The sequence below is a fragment of the Falco peregrinus genome, chromosome 1, assembly GCF_023634155.1.
Source record: "Falco peregrinus isolate bFalPer1 chromosome 1, bFalPer1.pri, whole genome shotgun sequence".
NCBI classification, from domain to species: domain Eukaryota; kingdom Metazoa; phylum Chordata; class Aves; order Falconiformes; family Falconidae; genus Falco; species Falco peregrinus.
The window spans coordinates 3,879,347-3,901,258 of NC_073721.1; the positions used below are offsets into that span (position 1 = coordinate 3,879,347).

The 21,912-nt window shown below is 39.1% G+C and overlaps 1 protein-coding gene across 1 annotated transcript in view; it reads left to right on the forward strand.

Moving 5' to 3' along the window:
* Nucleotides 1–21,912, forward strand: part of DHX32 (DEAH-box helicase 32 (putative)) — a 26,181-nt gene continuing 4,269 nt past the window's right edge. The window contains exons 1-7 of the mRNA XM_005236090.4: nt 1–634; nt 3,376–3,569; nt 5,024–5,396; nt 8,096–8,341; nt 10,591–10,690; nt 10,809–10,967; nt 20,436–20,627. Of these exons, the coding sequence (XP_005236147.2) occupies nt 365–634; nt 3,376–3,569; nt 5,024–5,396; nt 8,096–8,341; nt 10,591–10,690; nt 10,809–10,967; nt 20,436–20,627 (1,534 nt within the window). The 5' untranslated portion in view covers nt 1–364. The remainder of the gene's footprint in view (nt 635–3,375; nt 3,570–5,023; nt 5,397–8,095; nt 8,342–10,590; nt 10,691–10,808; nt 10,968–20,435; nt 20,628–21,912) is intronic.

Consider the following 21,912-nt stretch of genomic DNA (forward strand, 5'->3'; position numbering starts at 1 on the left):
TTATTCCCCAGCCTGGCCCAGCAGGAGCAAACGCGCCGCTGGTATGCACCGTCAGCCTTGAACGCGCTCCCGTGGTGCAAAAGCTCCTCATCTTCTCTTAGCTATTTTAAAGAGTTTGGATGAGTTTTAAAATGTATTTTTCTAGGGGTTCATTGGGGTTATGAAACCTTGAAGTGTGACAAACAGACCCCAAAGGCTGGACCCCAAGACTGAGCTTTTAAACGGAAGAGCTGGGAAACACTAAATCCTGAAGCAAGCAGAAATGGATTCCTCGGGTTCAGGGGGCCCTGAGTGATCACTCAGTACACAAAGGGCTCCTGCTGTTACTGATCTGGTTTTGCTGGGAATAACATATGTAAGAAAAATGGAGTTTTTAAGCTTTTCTCCAGAGATCCACTGCTTTTCAGAATTACTTGACTGCAGCGATGGTGATGAAGAGGAAATACTAGTATGTGGAGAAGATTTCGAGCTCAATCCTTTTGATGGCTTGCCTTACTCTTCCCGTTATTATAAACTTATGAAAGAAAGAGAAGAACTTCCAGTATGGAAAGAGAAACACACTTTTATGGAAAGTTTGCTTCGTAATCAAATTGTGATTGTGTCAGGAGATGCTAAGACTGGCAAGAGCTCCCAGGTCAGTACAACATAGTTGGTTGGGGGTGTTAAAATTATTTTTAGACTATTTAATGTTGTACACTTTTCAGAGTTATTGTTACTCTTTTACTAATATTACATATTTTTAAAACAGAAAATTCTTTTTGCAATGGATTTACTATTCACAGATGTTGCCCTTTGCTTATATTAGGCACATCAATATCTAGATTTATATTATACAAGTATATGGTTTCTGTTAGTAGCAGGCTGTTGCTATGATGAGTACCGCACGGTACTGCAATATAATAACATCCAGTTCTGAGGAGCTCAGCCACGGTGTATGCACACAGTTGTGTTGAGTTTAGCAGTTCTCGGTGTAGAAACAAACGTGCAGCCATCTCTTGTAATCTGAGGTATTAAGGCCAGAAATGGAAAGTGAAATACAGAAGGTGAATAAAGATTAACGCAGCCAAATACAAATTTATATATATATATATATATGCATGCATTTAAATAACTTTCTCCAAATATTCACAAACAACCAACACTTACCATACATTTGTCCATTACAAGCCATTTTTATGGGTTTGGTGATAACTTTTGGACTTCAGGGTAAGCTAGGCACTGAAGAATAACACTTCTCAGACTGTGGTTGCCATAAACAACTAACAAAAATCTCAAACCGCAACTTTTTATGTGCTAAACACTAAATCTAAAAATATCAAGCCCTTTCTGAACACTGAAGAGCACTCGCATTAAATACTATAGTTTAAAATTCAGAACCAAAAATACAGACATAACCTTAGAAAAACTCTGTATAAAATGTTATTGTACCTACCAGTATACACACTGTAAAGTTTTGTTTTGTTTGTGTATCACAACATCACATCTCAACGTGAAAACCTATCAAAAATATATTTTCAAACATATTGCAGAATGTGTCGGCTAAAATCCTTCCCACTGACATTACTACTGGCTTCAGAGGCGCCAAGGCTAAGTGTAAAATACTTTAGGACTTCTTTCAGGTTGTTTCTGTTCTTTATCAATAAACCATTCCTTCTGCATTTGGCTGGCCACTATTTTGTTCATTTGGAGAATTTTATTGCCTTCTGCTTAATAATGACTGAACTAATCATTTGATCTTCTTTTTGTCCATCGTCACATTGAACACCCAGTGGAATTTTCGAACTCTGCAATGCCTGTACTGGACTCAATGCATATTCTTACTTGAAAAACATGTTTTGGTTCAGATTAGTGCTATACCAGGAGAGAAATACAGTGGATTTGCAGGCAGGTCATAAGAGAAGGTGGAAAAATGTTCTCAGGGAGTGAAGGACTGAAATCAGTAGGGCTGTTTCTTGGGCAGAATTAATGTTCTTTCCCTCACTTCAGCCAAAAGCAAATGCTTTTTCCAAGCATACACAAGTACTTCACCGATCTAATGTTAAAAGACGTCACTGAAGCTAAGATCTCAGTTGACTCTAAACATGCAAATATCCACTGGGACTATCAAATTCTGTTGCAATAAATCTGTAATGATCTAAGCCTGTTACAGTACTCTGTTACAGTAAACAGAGAAGAATTTCCAGTCAAGTGTTGTTTATGACTGGGTTAAGGAGGAAACTTTCCAGCAGGTAAAGCATGTAGGAGAATTACTGTGGCAGTGCATCTCCTATCTACCAGAGGCTTTGATGCTGGACACTGCTAGTGATCACATATCGAACTCGGGTCATCATACTTCTCATTGGAAATTCCTATAAAAAGGATACACACCAACATGGTGACTGGAATAGGTTTTGACGTGCAAAGTGTTATATACATTACTGACTGTAATGTATATAAAACAAAATGTATAATAACAAACAGCTTGCTAAGAAATGTTAGATTTTTTAATTGCCCTTAAACAAGCTTAATAAGATGTAAAATGCTGCTAGCTGTTTTCTAAACATTTTTAGAAACATAAATAACTATGGAGAAATAAGTGATAGGTGGCTGATGCACCCAATTTATGTATGTTGATTAAATAAAGGGTTTGAAACCTAATACTTTCACTAAAATAATATTGATAATGTAACTTCACTTTCTCGTGCATTAACACTCATATTTTCTAGTGCTGCTTTTCGACTGTAAATATATAAATTAGAGAGCTACTGCATCAGTTTCTGGAGCAGTTCCGTTTCAGTTATCTTTGTTTACAGAGTAACTAATCTGAAATTATATCTATTTACTGGGGCATTTCAGTTTGAAATCATCTTCTTCCTGGGAGATGTTTCTCATGTCGAGCACCTGGATATGACATAGCAGGGGCAGGCGTACCACTACGCCAGCTGGGAAGCCCCTGGCAGCTGCACTAACGTTGTTGGCTCGATCAGCAGATGCTTAGGAATGACACTGCCAGTGGTACCCGCTCCCCAGAGGCCAGTTCTGACCCTCCTGCAACATACTCAAACTAGAGTATGAGTAATACTCATATATATACACTCAATATATACATATATACTCAATACTTATATATATATACTCAATACTTTCAGCTGAGAAATTCCCAGGTAAACCTTCTAGCCCGTGTCACTCCAGGTCTCAACTACTTCAGATATTCCAGGAGTTGACATTTGTCAAGGGAGATAATTTGGGTGTGAGGTACAGCTCATCCATCAGCAGGCAGACGGCAAGCAGCAGGTGCTCAGCTTGATTTAGTTCTGCCGCACTATTTCTTTCGCATTACAGTCTCTGCTAAATGTGTTAAACACCAAATACACCTGTTTTCTTACTTACCTCCAGGTTCCTCAGTGGTGCGCTGAGTATTGCCTCTCTGTCCACTACCAACACGGCGTAGTGGTATGCACGCAGGTGCACAAGCAGACAGCAGTGTGGCTGGCGCTGCGTGTCGCTGATGAAATGGATGTCAACGTTGGCCACGAAGTGGGCTACTTCATCCCATTTGAAAGCTGCTGTACAACAGAAACCATCCTGAGGTGTGTGTGTTTGGGTTTTAATGCCTTCAGACTAATTAGCTAGCTCACAGTTCTTTGCAAGGGCAAAAGTTTGCAGCCGGCAGCACTCCAGTCCTCAGCCCTTCATTGCAATGCTCCATTAATGTGGTCAGGACAGATGACCTAATAACCGGGGGGCGGGGAGGGACACCCATTGCTGGAATTGCAAAACATTTTTGCATACAGTATGAAAACAAAACCACCAACACTGCTCCCTAAAGTTGCATACGCTATTTTGAAATGCAGATTCTGGACATTTTGTGATCAATCAATAAGCTGCAAAAGGCTTGAAGGAGGTATTCTGTGCTAAGTTGTAGTGGAGATTTAAGTGGGCAGGGTTCTTGTCTGTGCCCAGCTTCATTAAGCACCTCAGGAGCCTCCATGCCATTCTCCTTTTTCTTTTGTTTTCCAGTACAGGAGTGTTCATTACCATATGGGGATAATCTATCACAAAGTAAAGCTGGAATTTAAAAGCAATCAAAAATCATGGCTAGAAAAGGTTATATTCAGTAATAAGAAAAAAAAAAGCATTTAGGAGGATTTTAAGAGCTAAGCAATGCACTTAATATATTAAATATAGGCAGGTGACAGCAGCAACACAGCAATTCAGATTTTGAACGTCTCTGAAAATTAGGAGAGTTAATTTTCTCTGGTTCCTTAATATGGCAAGGAAAAACTATAAAATCTAGACCATAAGCCTTTTTCCCCCAGCCTCTGACTTCCAGCAGATACCCACCACTTCTGAAAATCATGTTCAACCACTCTTCTTTTTGCGTGTCCTTTCCCCTCTACGGAGAAGCCTGTAAACCTCATCCTATGGCACATCTTCCTGCAGCTGCTCCTGGTGTGAAAGGGAGGTGAATCCTATCGTCTCACACATCAAAACCTGGTTAAAGAACTCAACGTTCTGCTGAGCAACATAGGAAAAAATAGTATCTTTTTAAAAAAATGACAGTGGCAGGAACAGTAGGGATAAAAGCAAGGCAGGCCTTACGGCATGAGTTAATGTCTCATCTTGGTTGTGGCACTGCCTCACGTGTGCATGTATGTTTTCTTTTCTCATCTAAAAGTATTAGTTCCTAGCTCAAGAACTGATTACGGCATGCAATATGCTTAGATAGCTGGGAAGAGGGAAAGCAATATAAGTTATGATTTCAGGGCGGAAGTACTTCTCCTTTTGACTAGAGCATCCTTTCAACCACAGAGACACTTAGTGTCATTGAATTACACTGAGTTTCTTCTAGCTCCTTAAAGAGGGATTTAAACACGTAGTTGAGACTGTAATACAGTCTACAAAATAGACTCTTTGCCCTTATCAAATCTTTCTTGTTAGAACGGAAAGAACCGAGCTGTCCCCAAGACCCTGAATTATTTTCTTACAATCAATACTGAATATTCCGAGAAACTTTGTAGAATTTTCTGTTTGTACGTTGCAGGTACTGTACAGATGATATGCTACAGAGGGAAATGATGTCTACACCTCTCCTGAACTGTTATGGTGTTATCATCTTGGATGACGTGCATGAAAGAACTGTTGCAACAGATGCGTTACTTGGCCTTCTTAAAGATGTCTTGCTATCAAGACCAGAACTGAGGCTGGTAATACTCACCGCACCTCATATGTCCAGCAGACTCCAGAATTATTATGGCAGCATCCCCGTGCTAAGGGTGGAAAACAAACACCGTGCTGAGGTTGTATACTCTTGCAGCATTCAGCAAGACCACTTTCTGTCTGCACTAAAACTGCTCTTTGAGATACACCATACGAAAGAGAAGGGCAACATTGTGATCTTTCTGGCATGTGAGCAAGTAAGTTATTAACTGATTCCAATATTTCTGATTTTAATCAAGAAACAACTTCCATCTGTGCTTTTATATGAGAGATATATATTTGATATATGTTATATCAAATTATATATATGATATATATATATATAAAACATTATATATATCATAAATATATATATATATATATATATACACACATACACTTAAGGCCAGTATCTAAGACACGAGACCCTGCCAATAGTTTTTGTCATTTCAGGTTCTTCCTACAAAAAAGTTACGGTATATGTAACACCGTAGTGTATATATATAGCATAAACTAATATGCTTAACGATCAGATTTTCTGTATGCTTAAAGAAAGGCTGCACGATGCAGAAGGGAGCAAAGGCTGTATACAGGGACAAGGGCCACAAGACGCAGGCAGTCAATACATTACAATCTGTGCTGGCATCGGGGATATCACACTTTGTTCCTGCAGAACAGGGACAACTAGAACACATGCCCGGTTTGCATAAACATCCTTATATGCGTGGATGTTTTTACCTTAAACCTGCCTACACGTTTTTTCCATTTGCATCTTCCTCTATAGCTAAAGCTTCCCAGCCATTTCTGTACACAATAGCAGGAGGCAAATGCCACTTCAGAGGTGCCGCCGATAACCCTGGGTTCTGCGTGGGCTTGGCTGTTCTAACTAGCGACATCTCTGAATCTTGGAGGACAGCAGTGATGCTCTAAATTCACTGCTGCCAGAATTGCACCATCAGGTCCTTTACAGCTGTCAAAGCAATCTACTCGTCAAATAAATATTTTAAGACTTGAAGTTATTACAAATTATAATTATTATTATTATTACTACTACTATCCTGGTAGTGATCTTCAACCTTCCACTTCATATCATTAAATCTGCTTTAGAACAACAAATTCACCTTAATTGCTCCAGGAGACAATGACATTTCCCAAGCAGAGATAAATGACCATTTGATTGTACCGTTATATGTAATGTTTTTCTCTGTAAAAAGTGGGGTGGATATGTAACACTTCTAATAATGGTAATTATCAGTTTAAACTTCATAGACACAAATTTTACAAATTACAAATTAATGAATTCTCTGTGTCAGTTCTCATATTTAGCATAGATCATGTGAGAGAGAAAACACAGACTTCCAGTTTTAAAGGACTGGGAAAAAAGTTTCATTTCAGCTTGATTTTTTGACAAGTAATTCCCACACCATACTGAAATAATAATTCCTTGCTGGGAAGAAATTACTTAGTTTTCTCTCTCCGATGAACAAAACGCTCATCGCGGACTGTTACCACACAATTCACATCCTGTGCATCCTTGCCTAACTGTGATTTACTGTTTCATATCGCTAATGGCTCACTGTTCCCTAGTACTCAACTGTCCCTTAAACCGAACAGAAATATGAATAAACATGAAGATTTATGTGTTGTCTTGGTGCCAGCCTTTAGATGTCACTGTCGTATCTTTGTAAGACTTTTGATAGGATACTTTCAACCTATAACTACCATAAATGTAGTGTTGCTCTCAAATAGAAATTCAATCTGGTTTTTCCATTTTGAAAAGTGTTAGCTAATAAAAATGCTTTTGGAAAAAAAAAATCCCTTTCAAACTGAACAAGCCTATGAATGATGTTTGTGTACTTTAAAAAAAAAATAAATCAGTTCCAACACAAATTATTTTATATTTAAAAAAAAGACTAAAACAACAAAAAAACCCACCTTTTACAATTGATATTCAACGTCTGAATTTGTGAACTATTTTAAAGGTGATGTTCCATTAACAGAGCTAAGGGACATTTTATTGACTTAGTAAAGTCTTCATAGAGCTTATTAATCATTAGGGGAAAAAATTAAAACCTTTACAATACTTATATCTTCTTAAATATAATAATTAATGTAAAGTAGGGAGGTTTCCACATACTTTGATCTTTTTATGTATTGTAATGGGACTAAGAACATAACAGTAGTTTCCAAAGTGACCCAAATATAGGCTCTGCCGTTTCAGCCCTTCCAGCGATGGGGACATCAGGGAACGGAGTGGGGTGGCGCGGTGATTTGCCGCGCTCCGTTCCGTCTCCTGGGCACCCCTGCACATCGCACCCCTGCCAGCAGGGCAGGTCCCCCGTGGCCAGCCCCCATTTCCCAGGGGACACTGCCACTCAGGGCACCCCACGTGCATGACTTTGGTTCCAGCAGAAGAGAAAACTATTTGGGCACATTGCTGGGGCACCAGAGTATCTGCTACAGCTTTACCAGCCCTACACTCCCGACAAAAATGCACCAAACTGCTGATGCGGGAGCATCCTAGATGTCCCACATAAAGCTTAGTGACTGTTTCATAATTTCTCAGCCTTGCTATTCCTGTACTATATTCTTGCACATCTGTCTTCCCTTAGAGGATGGTTTGGATATGAATTAAGCAAGGAGGACTTTTTGAAAATTGTAGAAGAGGAAAAAGACATTTCAAATAACAGCCCAGCTTTTCCCTGGTCTATAGCTAGCAGATACAGTCAGGAAATTTTAATACATAGTTATGTTCCCTTTTCTCCCCTTAATTGTTAATCATGTAAGACTTAAATGTTGTTACAGTTTGATATGTAGTTAAAATTCATTTTAGAATTAAAAAGTTGTTTTAAAATTAAATATTGATAATTGGATTTCATATGAATGAAGAAAAAAGAAATCTTTCTCCTGATTACAGGAAATTGAAAAAGCTTACCAAATGATCAGACAGGAACAGGCTAATTTCAATCCTGACCTTGGAGAACTCATCCCAGTTCCTTTATACCCCACGAAACAAGACCTAATTCCCAAACCAAATCAAGACAAACAGAAATGCTGCAGAAAATACAGAAGAAAAGTGCTACTCACCACCAGCTTTGGAGAATCTTTGATTTGGATTAAAAATGTAACTTTTGTCATTGATGTCGGTGTTGAAAGAAGAAAGGTTAGTAAAGTTCACCAGATTCGGTATGCCAAACATGAACCATGCATGGAGGTTTTTCAGGGTGGGAGAAAGGGAAATGTACAGCTAATAGACTGATGCAAATGGTTTCTAAAGGATCAAATACTTTTCTATTCTTTTATCAGTCAGATTCTATAATATTTTTAACATTCAAATGAACAAAATTTAAATAACTTTCATGGACATCTCATGCGAAAACTAAGCAAGAAAACACAATTGCTTCCTACATTCAGTCAGAAAACAAAATCTTCACGTTTCTAAAACCAGATGAACACTCCCAGCTGGAACTGCCACTCCTTGGGGCACCAAACCAATGACATCTCATTTGCAAACTATAGCTCCCCTTAGTTTTGGCCTATCCATCATAATTATCTCTTCAGTACCTTACAGACAGAGCAAAATACAATCACTTCTTGGCTACCTATTGGCAGATTACCTGGTTTAGTAGATTAACCTCATCATTTCTTTAACAATTTAGTGATCAGTGTAATGTCACAGATCGTATAACGCCAAGGGATGCTCACACAGGGAACCACTCCTTTCTAAAGCCGCTTATGCTCCTTCCGGATACATGCCTCTATCCAAGCGCCTCAAAATGCTGCAATTTATCAAATCAGTCCTTGACCCTTTAAAGTTCAAAGTATGTCCTCAGCTCTTGTTTTCCACCCCATCCTGGGAAGGACTAGTGCAGCTGCAAAAAATACCTCGTTTCTTTCATTCACACAAAACTGATGTCCTAAAGAATGAGTAACTCTGTAGGAACAAGTCATTGCACGAATTGGAAGGCTGCACTACTACAGGTTTTGAAACTGTCCTATGTGTTTTGCTAGTCAAAATAAATATTCCAGTTAATAGGCAAAAGAAACAATGTAACGCAGTTTCTTTATATAATCCAGAATGGAATCACCAAAATCGAAGTGTTCCTAAAATTTTGGATTGGAGATCATCAGTCCTGATTAGCCCTGAAAGCAGTTCAGGCAAATGCTTGGAGACTACCACCACCTTTCATATTCGTCTTAAGAAGTGTGTCTAACACTGCCATTTTTAAAGGATCCCATTTGGGGGGTTTAAACTAACTCAGCCTCAAGTTAAAGGGGAAAAAAGGAAAAAGGTCATACTGTTGTGTGAAATGAATAAAAGCCTAAAAGCAGTTTGCAATTAGACCATGCCTAACAACTTACTTCTGAAACTGCAGTTGTCTTGGATGATGGAAATGAACCTCACGTCCATGGTATTCTGAAGCCCAAAGTAAAATTCAGTCCTCCCAGACTTCTGTGAATCAGAAATATGAAGCAACGGGAAAAAAATCAGTTTCAACACAGTCCTGATGGCCATCAATTCACCTCTGTCAGTTATGCAGTTTTGACCCTTTAATTCAATGATTTTGTCCTAACACCTGAAGTTTAGTCCTCTCATACTCATTCCGCAGTACCTCAAATTCCCATTCAGTCTCTAGAGCTGGAAGTCAGCCTCATAGAGGCAAAGTTTTGTGCAGAACAAAATCCCACCTAAGTCTTGCATATATATATATATATTGCATAAATAATAAATTTACCCCGAGGAAAATAAATTTGTCCCCTTCACATTTTACCTTCTGTATTAAAACCCTGCTTAAAGCAGACAAAGTCAATTCAGATGGCGTGGCTAGAAAATCGCCTTATCCAGACGTTGTATGTCTTGTCATATACTACAGAAGCTTATGGACATCATCTGGTCGTCAGAACAGCGAGTGAATCAGCTCCTCTATTTAATCAAAATAAAGTAGAATTAAAAAAAAAATATATAATGGGGCATTCTACATCTTTAATACAGTCCTTATCTCCTGTACTGAACTGACAGCTTTCAGTATTAAGACAAAAATCTCAAGTTACAGAAAAAATGTTATCAGACATTGCTGGGATTCTGTCATTGGAAGAAATAAATAATCTTTTTTGATGCTTTTTCTTGGTGATACCACAGATGTGCATTTTTTGTTTTAGTGATGTACATTTCTGGAGAAAAAGACATTTATCTTGGAGTATTCATACTGAGTTATTGCCAATTGCGTCTGTCAATTTATCAAAGCGCTGACTGGTCTCATTTCCAAGCTGGTGAAATACATAGTATAAAAAGCAATGAAACTGTTACTATACTTTCTGTAAAATGACCTAGACAAAGATTCAACACAGACCATTAATATTTTTGTAGTCTTCACTTACTTATCTGATGCTTAATATCTCTTTCATTTAAAGGTGTACAATCCTAGAATCAGAGCAGACTCTGTTATAACGCAGCCTATCAGCAAAAGTCAAGCAGAGATGCATAAACAAATTCTGGGCATGTCTTCATCAGGTAGAATTATTAGCTCAAAATTTAAATCCACTAGTTTAAATTATTAATAGAAGCAGTGTGGCAATGCAAAAAAAAATAATAAAAATAAAAAAGGTAATTTTCCTGAAATCTCTTCCAGGAAAACTGTTTTGCTTGTATCCTGAAGAATTTACACACAAAGAAATGAAACCACATCTAACAGCCAAAATCCAGGAATCAAACCTCACTAGCATGGTTCTCTTCCTGAAAAGGATGGATATAGCAGGCTTCGGACACTGTGACTTCATAAGCAGGCCAGGTAATGATGATGCACCAATTTTCCATGTCTTTATTATTATTTTTGCTGTTATTGAAAGATTTTGTCCTGGTTTTTACAGTACTGTTTTTTATTAAAGTACTTGTAATAACACTGCCACTGCTTTTACCACTTACCGTCTAGAACAGTTCCCAGTGCAATAGCTGCACTTAGAGAACGGGTATCACGTAGGAACTGTTTGCTCTGAAAAAGACCATAAAGTATATGAATGGAATTGGGGAGAAAAAAGAAATTAAAAAAAAATAAACTGATATTCCAAATATCTTCTCATCTAGGTTTCATATTATCTTCCTGGAACCCACCAAGAAAACGTGTGTCTCATTGTACAAGGCATTGTACAGATATCTAACAAAATATATTCCTCTATTCAAAAGTTTACAACCCAAATAAACTACCGTTGTTACCTAGGAGGTATATTTGGAGGAAATCAGCTTTCGACTTATCCTCCAGCATCTCCCACCTCGAATTTACAATAAGCTGTTACTTAAGGACAAATAAACCTGAATAAACTTTCAAAGCTAGACAGGGAATATTCCAAATTTTGAGGTAAGAGTGTGAAGAAAGTTATTCTTTCTTTTTTATTATTTTCCTGAATCCATGTTTTAGGGCTTTTTGTATAGAAGGATATTTCCCTCTGTTCTGACCAACCACAAAACCCAAGCACCACTGCAAATTCTGCTTTTGACGTAAAACCAGTCCAAGTGAGGGAAATAGCACTGATTTCACTGGTTTGGGGATCCTGTGACCTACTGCTAGCTTCATTTGTGGTAATTTTCCAGTGCAAACAGAAAGTATCTCTATATTATCCTCCCTTTCCTCACACACTAAACAAAATTAGAATGATTGCTTAACGTCTATGTGTTGTGCGCTGTAATTAATCAGTAACAAAGCGTTTAACTCCCATTGTTGGTTGTGTGATAGATTGTCAGTGGCGTTTTCAAGTAGAATTTCAGCTGCTTTTCCCTTGTCTGCCTGTTTAACAGAACCATGCCTGAAAGAAAAGTGAAAAAACATTGCCAGTCTGAGCAGTAACTAATGCAAGACTGATGAGAATCAGAGCATTTTGGCCTCGCGAGTGTCACCTCTTGTGTTGAATCTAGGAAACCTTCATAGAAAATGGTTATGGAATATAGCTGGCTTCCACTCAAATTTAGAAAGTATTTTATAAAAAATAATAATAATTTAAAAAAAAATAATCTAAAATGTACCAGTGCTTTTACTGGATATGAAGAAAGTTGTTCTTGAACTGTAGAATGAATTAGTGAAGTTACATTAGGCAAAGCACTTGGTATTTTAGGGGTTTAAAGGCAGAATGGAGGCGGTTGGTATTCAGAGAGAATGAAATGCTAGAGGCATTTAAGGATTTCACAGGTGCAGGAATTCTAAGTTTTATCTGTATTTTTGAGATAATACAGCTGAAGAAAGCATCTTGCTGATGTGTACAAAATTGTAAAGGTATTTGATGAATGCATCAGCTTTACTTGGATGGGCATCAAATAAGAAAAAATTTTTGCTAACTAGATCAAATGTGCAAGGTCAAGGTCGGGAAAACTTTGAGGAATTATTGAAACAGTGCAAGGAGCTGTTTGAAAAAAAGAAGAAATCCCCCAAATGCTGCAGGGGGTCCACTGAAAGGAGATGAGAAAGGTTGCACAATTTTTGGTGTCCTTCACATCTTAAGGTCCCACACAAGTAAACATTTGAAACAGTGCTTTAATTGTCTAGCACAGCTCTTCCCTTACCCTGGGACAGATCATGTGTTGGCTTTCTTTGCCTTGGGGCTTTCTTCTTCCCCACTTCTGAGTAGGCGACATACTTCTTTCCTACTCACACTTAAGTTATATCCCTGCTGTAATCCTCCAGAGATGACTATAAAGCTCACGCTATCAGAAAATACAGATAGTTTGAAGTACCTGGTGTGAAATACATGTGCCTGAAAGAAACAGGAATACTGAAGTAAGCAAATTTCTAAGGGGAGTTAGATATTGTATTTCACCAACTTACAGAATGCAAAACGTGTCAAGCTTTCAGGCACATAAAATCTTCTTTTGGGCTCTTCACCCTCCCAAGAGCTTTGGGGCAATGATCTCAGCCTGTGAAAGCCCAAGCTTTCTCATTCTGTGCCAAGATAGACCCAACCTGCCGCATACCCTCAATGGCACCGAGGTCTCCCATGGCTAAGGAAGCACAACATCCTCCAGCAGAAGCAGAGACTGACCCTAAAGTCACACCACAGAGTCCCTCCTGCCCAGCTCCAAATACCTCTGATCCTCAGCTAAAGGGGAGCCCTGAAGCTTTTTGGTTGCTAGTCACAGGGTCAAATGGAGGTTACAATTTTCTGGATGACATACTGCAGGAGAGTGTTGCAGAGAGGCAAAGAGAAGAGCCATCAGAGATGGAAAGCATCCTCTCTCGAGCAAAGAGATTATAGCTTTCCAACAAGGCTTCACTGCCTTTGCTGGAGTCCCTTTAGTTCCATAAGCATTCTGAAACCTGAAGTGATGGAGACGGCTGAGGACGAGGGATCTCTGGGGTGGCAGACCAACCTAAGCGAAAAAGTTGAGCAACAAAGCTCACAAAACAAGTAGTGTGGGGGTTTTGACTCGAAGAAAACTCCTGGGCACAACAGTTCTTATTCCCATCTATTACCAATACATACAAAGGCAGTTTGCCCACCCTCGACCAGACGTGGCACAAGACCAACTGGACCAAAGCAATGCCCCGCAAACCAGCAAACAAAAGGACAAGGCTCTATTTCTCTATGTTCTCATTCGACCTGGCCAAACCCAGTGCTGCTCAGAACAGAGAGAGACTAAAAAACACAAACAGCCTTGCTATTTCTCTCCAGCATGGTTTGTCCTGGGCTTGACTATTCCAAGCCCCTTCACCAACCTGGACCTGATTTGCCTGTAACGGGAGTGAACACACCGCAGCATCTCCCACGTGCCACACGCACCACACGTGCTGCAGGCTCTCCTATGCACCGTTTCGGTTCAGCTAACGTTCTCAAATTTTCTTCGCCGTTGAAACAGATGGAGGCTTTGGGAATTTTTTCAATCCAAGGTGAATTTTTCTTAAACAAAATAATGTTCTCACTGAGATGACAGAGTAACGTATGGACATGTGGTGAATAAACAAATCAAAAGTACATCAAAATGTATAGCCAGATTTCAAAGAGTACTTCAGTCCATTCCCTGTACATGACATAGAGAACATATAGCAGATAAGTAAAGAAACAAAAATTACATCAGTAAAACATTGTATTTCTGCTCAGCAGCAATGTGCACAAGTTGGGGTTTTTTCTGCTGCTCTGAGGAAAAATAAAAGCCTGGATTAACTCTGACTCATTACTGCATTATGAAAGCAACAAACATGTCAGGCTTACAGCTGTTGCATTTAATTCACGCTATAATCGAGATGAGTAAATGCAGCAGACTTGTTACCCTTTTTAGAATTCATGAGCCATATGAAAATGTATTTGGCACTGCAGTTCTGAAGTGCATTATTTGAATTCCTGTGCCACTATAATAGGGATGTGTTTACATTTTTATCGGTTAATCAGCTCGATCTTTACTGTGTTATATAATGGGACAAAAAAACTCCTTTCCCAAGGAGTGCAGCAACATTACGTATTTTTGTAGATCACTGGAAGTTCCCTATTTAAACTATGCAAATCAGTATAAAGATGAAGCCGTGTACAATTTCCATAAGAAATCAAGGTGAAAGCAGTTTGCAGATTCTGCGTTCATGCAGAATTACCATAAAAAAATTCAGATTAGAATGTTTGCTGATGGGCATGCATACCGTGACATTTGAGAGCTATGCTCATATAACCTCGCTGATAGTGTATTTCTAGAATCTCCATAATCACAAAGTTGTATAAATGCATGTAATTTCAAATTGTTTCAGAAGCAACATTTGTTTGCATATTTTTTCATTAGAAGCAGACTGTCAAAGACAGAAACTCAATGTGCCACACAAGGTCTGCTCAGCTGAGATCACTTCATGGCAGATTCATTATATTAAGTCCACTTGCTGATTCTTTGATGTTTTAATTTCTGAACTTCATCGATTAAATAGCATTATGTATCTTTTAATGAAAAGCTTTCTGATAGAATAGACACAGTCACATACTTCATAGTCTGTACTGCATAAATCAGTGGAAAAGCATAAAAGGAATTGGAGGAGGTAAGGACCAGACAGCAGAAGAATAAACAGAGGAAGCAAAGGGCAGACTGGACAATCTGACCCTTAGCGGCAGTCCCGTATTCGTGGGACTCAGAGCAGTATGCACAGCCCACGAACTGAGCACACACTGCACTGAGCGTAGCCAGTCGTTTAGAATAGGGAGCTGGAATCACAAAGGGCATCCCAAACAGGAGGAGGAGCCCAGTTCTGCTGAAGCTGCACTACTCTCATGCCATGTAACAACAAAAACCAAAGGGATTAAAAGCATTTTTATGCCATTATACAGTATTCATTTAATTACACTGTTTGTAGGTGTAGACACGTGTTGCACAGTCACGTAACGTGCTTTGAGGATGACACAAAGCAGACAGAAAACTGACTTCACTGAAGAATCGGCGCTGCCCCCGGTGTGCGGATACTACTGTGTGTGTCTGTGTTCGTAAAGGTCAGCCGGAGCTGGTGTACCTGCGGGCAGGACGGCACCGCAGGGACCATCACCAATCCACGTGGAGCAGTGAGGCAGCAGCGTGAGGAGGAACAGCAAGACGGCAAAGTATGACCTTGGAAAAGTAATTTTGAATGATCGACTATAACGTCAAAATAATACTTACAGAATAGGTGGCTTCAGACCATGACAGACTCATAAAAGATCCTACCTCGTAACTTACACGGAGGAAAAGACAAGATGAAACCTGCACACAGAAGCTTGTCCTTGCAGAAGGAAAACGTCTGCATAATTTGAAGAAAATTTGGCATTAGATTTCTCTGTATCTTCAGTTTGCTATCCAAGGAGCGATGTTAAAGAACAGTAACAGAAAATGCCATTCCCCAGAACCGTTATCCCTGCAGTAATTACTCTGGCAGTTCCTCATGCTGTTAAGCCTAACAGAAGCTGGAAAAGCTTGTGGTTTGCCAGGCAGTGAATCAGCTCTTTAAAGACAACAAGCCTTCACCTGACATTCATGTCAGCTCTAGCTTTATGGCAATTACATCCATGGAAAGAAAGGATCTATCAAGAAAAGTATTTTACATACTCAGCATTTTCACAGAGTAGGAGGCCAGAACGCAAGACCTTTAGATCCTCCAGATAAGCATGATATAGTAGTTAAATGGACTATTAAAAATCACGGCATTTATGTTTCATCCCTCTCTCTAACATTCTCTTATTACAGAACTTTGGGCAACTTGCTAAATCACTTGCTTCCTTAATGCAAAAAGCATAATATTTTAAGATTTATTTTATCACACCTTACGCACTGCAGTTTCAGCCACATAGGATGTGATACTGAAAAGATTAAAGGCGCAGCTACCTTTAGAAACATAAACTTACTCTGCTTGTGTCAAAGTTACAAAAAACCGGGAAACGAAAAATATCATTTTAAGTCAGTTGAAACTCTCAGGTAAATGATTTCAGTGCTAACAATAAAATTTAGTTACATATTTGTTTTATGATCAAAAGTAAAAACCATATTTATATAAAACTGGTCAGATTTCCTGAAACAAGTCCAGAGCAACCCAGCCTTCAGTAGTCAAAGAACGCAGGCAAGGGAAAGAAAATATCAGATTAGGAAATACCTTTCAAACTTGCAGGGGTGTGACAGTTTCTTGTTGAAAGCACAGGACACATCACGAGATCTTTTTAACTCTGCTCCTGTGAACGCAGCAGTCAAGTCACAAAGCCGTGTGGTTTGCCTCAATGGCAGCGGTAGCTAGCATTGGCGAGCAGCCCTAAAAGTAATGACACTTGCTTGCTAAAAATCATTATAAAAAAGTATGAGTTTCTGTTTCTTAAAGAAGAGCTTTCCATATCTAAAAACGTATACTATTTTTGCTTTATCATAGTTTTTATTTAAATAGGAAACATACCATAAAGAACACTCAAATGAACATTTTCTGTTCTTACAATGTTTTTTTATTGATTATGTGACTCAATCTGAAAGCCTGTATCTGAAAGCCCTAGGCTACCTTTTATTTTTCATTGGGTAGTTTGGTTTTTTTAGTTTGATTTTTGGGTTTTGGGTGGGGTTGGTTTTTTTGTTACACTGTTCCTTCACCTGCTCTAATCTACCTTTACTATCCTCTCCTTTCTGGCACCATAAACCTCCAGAAGTCGTCTTTTTTTTTTTTTTTTTTTTTTTTTTTTTTTTTTGTGGTAACACTGATAGCAAAATAGGAAAGTAATTTCTGTTTATAAATCTCAAAGCAACTAACTCTAGTGCATAAAAATGCAAATTACTGATGCTATCAGGGGATTGAAATTGACTGCCATATAACCATATATTTTGTAAGTTCTAGCACAAGCTACTTTGTTGATTTCTGGAAATTAGCTTTCCATGATTTCCGAGCAATTACTGTGTGCCTGAATGACCATTTCACTCTCTCTGTATTTTCAATCACTGATATCTATTTCCTGTCACTGACTCTCATTCTTCATCAGCTGTTCCTTTTAATTTCTTTAAGCTTCCTAAGCATTTTCTCCTCAGCTTTTGCAAGGGCTCAGCTTTTATCCCATATGTCTGATAACAAGTGTCTCTAGAGGGAAACCCCCCATGTACAGGCAGAGATATGAACTCTAATGCTGAAATAAAACAGGTCCACAGATTTAACAGGAATTTGCAGACCTCTGAGAGAACATCTATGAAAACTAACAGGAAGTGTTTTAAAATTAAGTGAAGTCACACTAACAGATTTACACACTGGAGAAGTTCTGTAAAAGCTCGTGTAAGAGGTATTAATAATAAACCATTTTTTCCCCTTCAGACATTAGTAAAGGGTTAAAACCAACAGGTGCTTGCTTGTTTCCCATTTTACTTTTTTCTTTACTTCGTTATAACCCGTTAATTACAGAGTGACAGTAATAAACTAACAGTTCACTGCCAACAAAGTAAAAACCCAAACTCAAAGATTTTCCTGCAGGACGGCAGGGTGCCTGAAGCGTGGTGGTACAGCTGAAAGGGAACCCCGCGCCCTAGAGGCTTGCTTGGCTTTTAATCCTCACGATGCAAAAGTAGCTTGCCAGCCACAGGGTCCCCTCCATAATGAATTACAGCAAGAAATTATTTTTAGTCATCTATTAATGAAGATGCAAGAACAAATATACACCCTGACGGTGTGAGTCGTTGTGCTTGTGTTTTATTTGTCGGGGGTGGTGGGGTGGTGGTGGTGTTATTTATTTATTTAGAGAATTTTTTTTTATTTATTTAGAGATATTTTTTTTTTTTTTACATTGGTATTCAAACTGACAGCAGCCCACGGAAGACTGAAGAACTGCCCGTGCAGCCATTCCCTTCCCCGCGCTGGGTATGCTTGGCGGGGGGTGAGGCCAAGTCCTGCTGAAGTGGAATTTTTGCCACCAACTTCATTAGGACTAGAATGTAACTTGTTATCCATGAAACAGAGAGAAACAACCAAACAGTTCCTTAAACTGGAATAAGGAGAAAGTCGCTGCAGTGACAGGAGAGTGGTTAGGAATGTAAGTGAACTGGCACTCAGAAAATAGATTGACCATTACAACAAGGCCTGGAATAGAAATCTCCCTTTGGAGAGAGCTGGGAGGAAAGAACCTTCACAATTCAAGAGTTTCCAAATTTCCCCCTTTCTTTCATGCTCTAACAATTACTTTTTGGAGAGTGCAGGCTGGACAACTTCTACTCAGCTTTCAGGTTCATCCTCTCTAGCCCCACAGCTATAGCCACCACGTTTGCACATAAAGGACTTCTATGCTTGTTTTGCCAAAGGGAACTGCTTCCACCAACAGCAGATTTCCTACACATATGCTCAAGTTCTCACTTTAAGTACTGATTTCCTTAATCCTGTCCTTTCAGGACATTTTTTTTTTTTTTTTTAATCACCACAACTGTGAGGGTTTGAATTCATTACACCATCCTTTCAGCAGAACAAAGTGTCACAGAGAAAACTTAAGACTATTTTTTTCAAAATCTGAAAAAAATGTCAGAATAATGCTTTACAGTTTTCTGGAACCTTCAGAAGAAAAAGCAGTCAATAAAAGGACTATGGTTTATGTAAGCTGTCTTCCACCGCCTCTGATACAGAAAAGTAAGAGAAAAATAGTGTGGGGGGGAAAGAAAACAGTAAAGGAGAAAGCAAGATAGTTAATGAGAAAGGAGAGTCTCTGTCAAACTCCCTCGTTACTTACTCCCATCCAGCTAAAAGGTTCAGAAGAGCTACAACAAATGCCACCTTTTAGTCTATCAAGAAATAACTGATGAGACGTAATGATAACTGGTGAACATGGTGGATTTGTGCCCATGTGTATATATTGTGGGTTGTCGATTTCATTCATCCTCATCCACAAAAGAGGAAGACATACCTATACCTTGTGGAGGTACTACTTATAGCATATTAACATGCCATTGATCAAAACTGAGTTAACTGAACAACTAACTGAATTAATTGTTGATACTCCAGCAGCCTTCAGCAAAAGCACATGCAGACCACTTTAGCCTGAAAGCTCAGCGCACAGCATACGCAGAAGCAACATCCCTACCAAACACTCTGGGCTGGCCTCCGCCTGCGTTTGTCTAAGACAGAAAAGCCACCACTTCAGTCTTCGTTCTCCTCTGCTTGCGCTGTTCAGATCCCCCGTCTTAAACACGAGACTGTAATTCCTGATTTCTTCATGTTTGCCTCTGTTCAACCCACCTCACACTCATGCTTCCTGCTCACTGTGTGGCCCAAAGTCACTTCTTTCCTACTTTCCCAAATTAGACTCTCAGCTTACCTAATTACCTGCCTGTATTCACTCATCATTTTTTCTGCCTCACTGTTCTCATTTCTACCCATGGAGGTTGTGAGGTTATACAGAGGTTAGAACCTACAATAAGGGAAAACAACGTTGAAATCTGTGTCGTGAAAGTCAATCGCTAGGGAGACATGTGCTCATATGTTTCCATTTTAATTATGACATTATGAAAAAACATGTAAAATAATTTTTTTTTTAAAAGACAACCAAGAGAACTTTGATTACCTGCAAGAATGGTAAGACAGCTCCAACTTCTGTAAATACTTGTCTTTTGTTCATAAACCTCTTTCCTAGAGCTGTTGTGTATCTCTCAGCACCCCACAAATGTGACCACCCCTCATCTATTACTTTTTCTTCTTACTCATTTACTCAAATGACAGAAGCTGACTTCTATGAATTTCACACAGGAAATATACAACTGAAATATTATAACGAGAATTCAGACATTCATTTATGTGTAGCTGTTCTCAAGAATTTGAATTATCTTTCCTTTTTATTAGCTCCTGAAAGCCTGATGCAAGCTTTGGAAGATCTCGATTATCTAGCAGCCCTGGATAATGATGGAAACCTTTCTGAATTTGGAATTATTATGTCAGAATTTCCCCTGGATCCACAACTGTCAAAGTCAATTCTGGCTTCGTGTGAATTTGAGTGTGTTGATGAAATGCTCACCATTGCAGCCATGGTAACAGGTACTCATAGATAATGTCTTACTGCATTTCTTGTGCCACCTGCCAAGTCCACATAAACCTTTTCGAAGACTATTCCCAAGGGCAACCCAAAGGCAAACTTTTGTTATTCACATCCTGAGTATTTCAAGTAAATTAGTATCTTTGGCTGTTTAAGTCTTGATTTTACACATGCAATGAAACACAAGTAATGAACTTGTAAGTAGCACTCCATTTCCATGCTTCAGCTGCCCCACTGGCTTCCAACCTTTAGTCAGAAATCATACACTGAACATCCCTTCAAAATTAACTTTCTTATCTTGTATTCTGTACGTTTGCTACAGACTGGAGCAGCAAATTAGGGGAAGTTCTAATTATAAACAATACTGAACCGGTGACCTACATAAGAATCACATTGTGATCTTGTTTCTCCATTTCAAATACTTTTTGAAAATAACCTAACCTTAAGTATCCATACCATTCTGTCCTGACGGATCACTCTGCTCCTACATGGCACTGTAAGACAAACCAGCTGGCCCCAAAGACTGGGCACATGATGGCTGGAGCAAGAACATTTACATTAAAAGGTTGTTAACTATAAAACCGCTTTCATTGATGTGACAGAGCTTTCAAACCAACGCATAAATCCAATACTTAAAACTTATTCACTCTGAAAAAGCTGCTGTTGGAATCTTAATACATCAAAGATGCACAAAATCAAAGATTTTGGGATAACTGAGAGGAGGGCAACTCCAGAAGTTCAAAGAGAAAATAATGATGCTGACCTCTCAGGATCCCACCAGATAATGCAGGGCAGGGCTAGACTTGCATCCCTTCAGGTCTCAGCGTTACACAGTGATGTTGGCTCCAGCAATATTTAGCTGTCCCACCCCTCTCTGGAGCAGCCTATGCTACTGGTTTTCTGGGATAACCCTAATACAGAACCAATGCTTGAAAGCTATCTGCTCAACAGCCGCCGTCTGGCACGGCATTGCTGTGCTCTGCCCAGAGGCAATATCCTCAGGCTTAGAAATCGGTGAGGAGCCGAGGACAGCAAGCTGCGTTAGTAGTTGTCCTTATAGTACAACTTGGGTTTATGACTCAGCTGGCTTGATTTTTAACAGGGGGCCTAAACTTGTGATAAAATTGTTAAGTACATACAACAAATATAAACGATGGAGCAGAGGCACACACCAGTTTTTTTTAAAAAAGCTCAGCCATCTCGCAAGACACAATTATGTTGCACAGTACCACAACAGAAGTAAAACGCAGCGCAAGGCACAAATTTCAACACATAGAGGCAAATTAA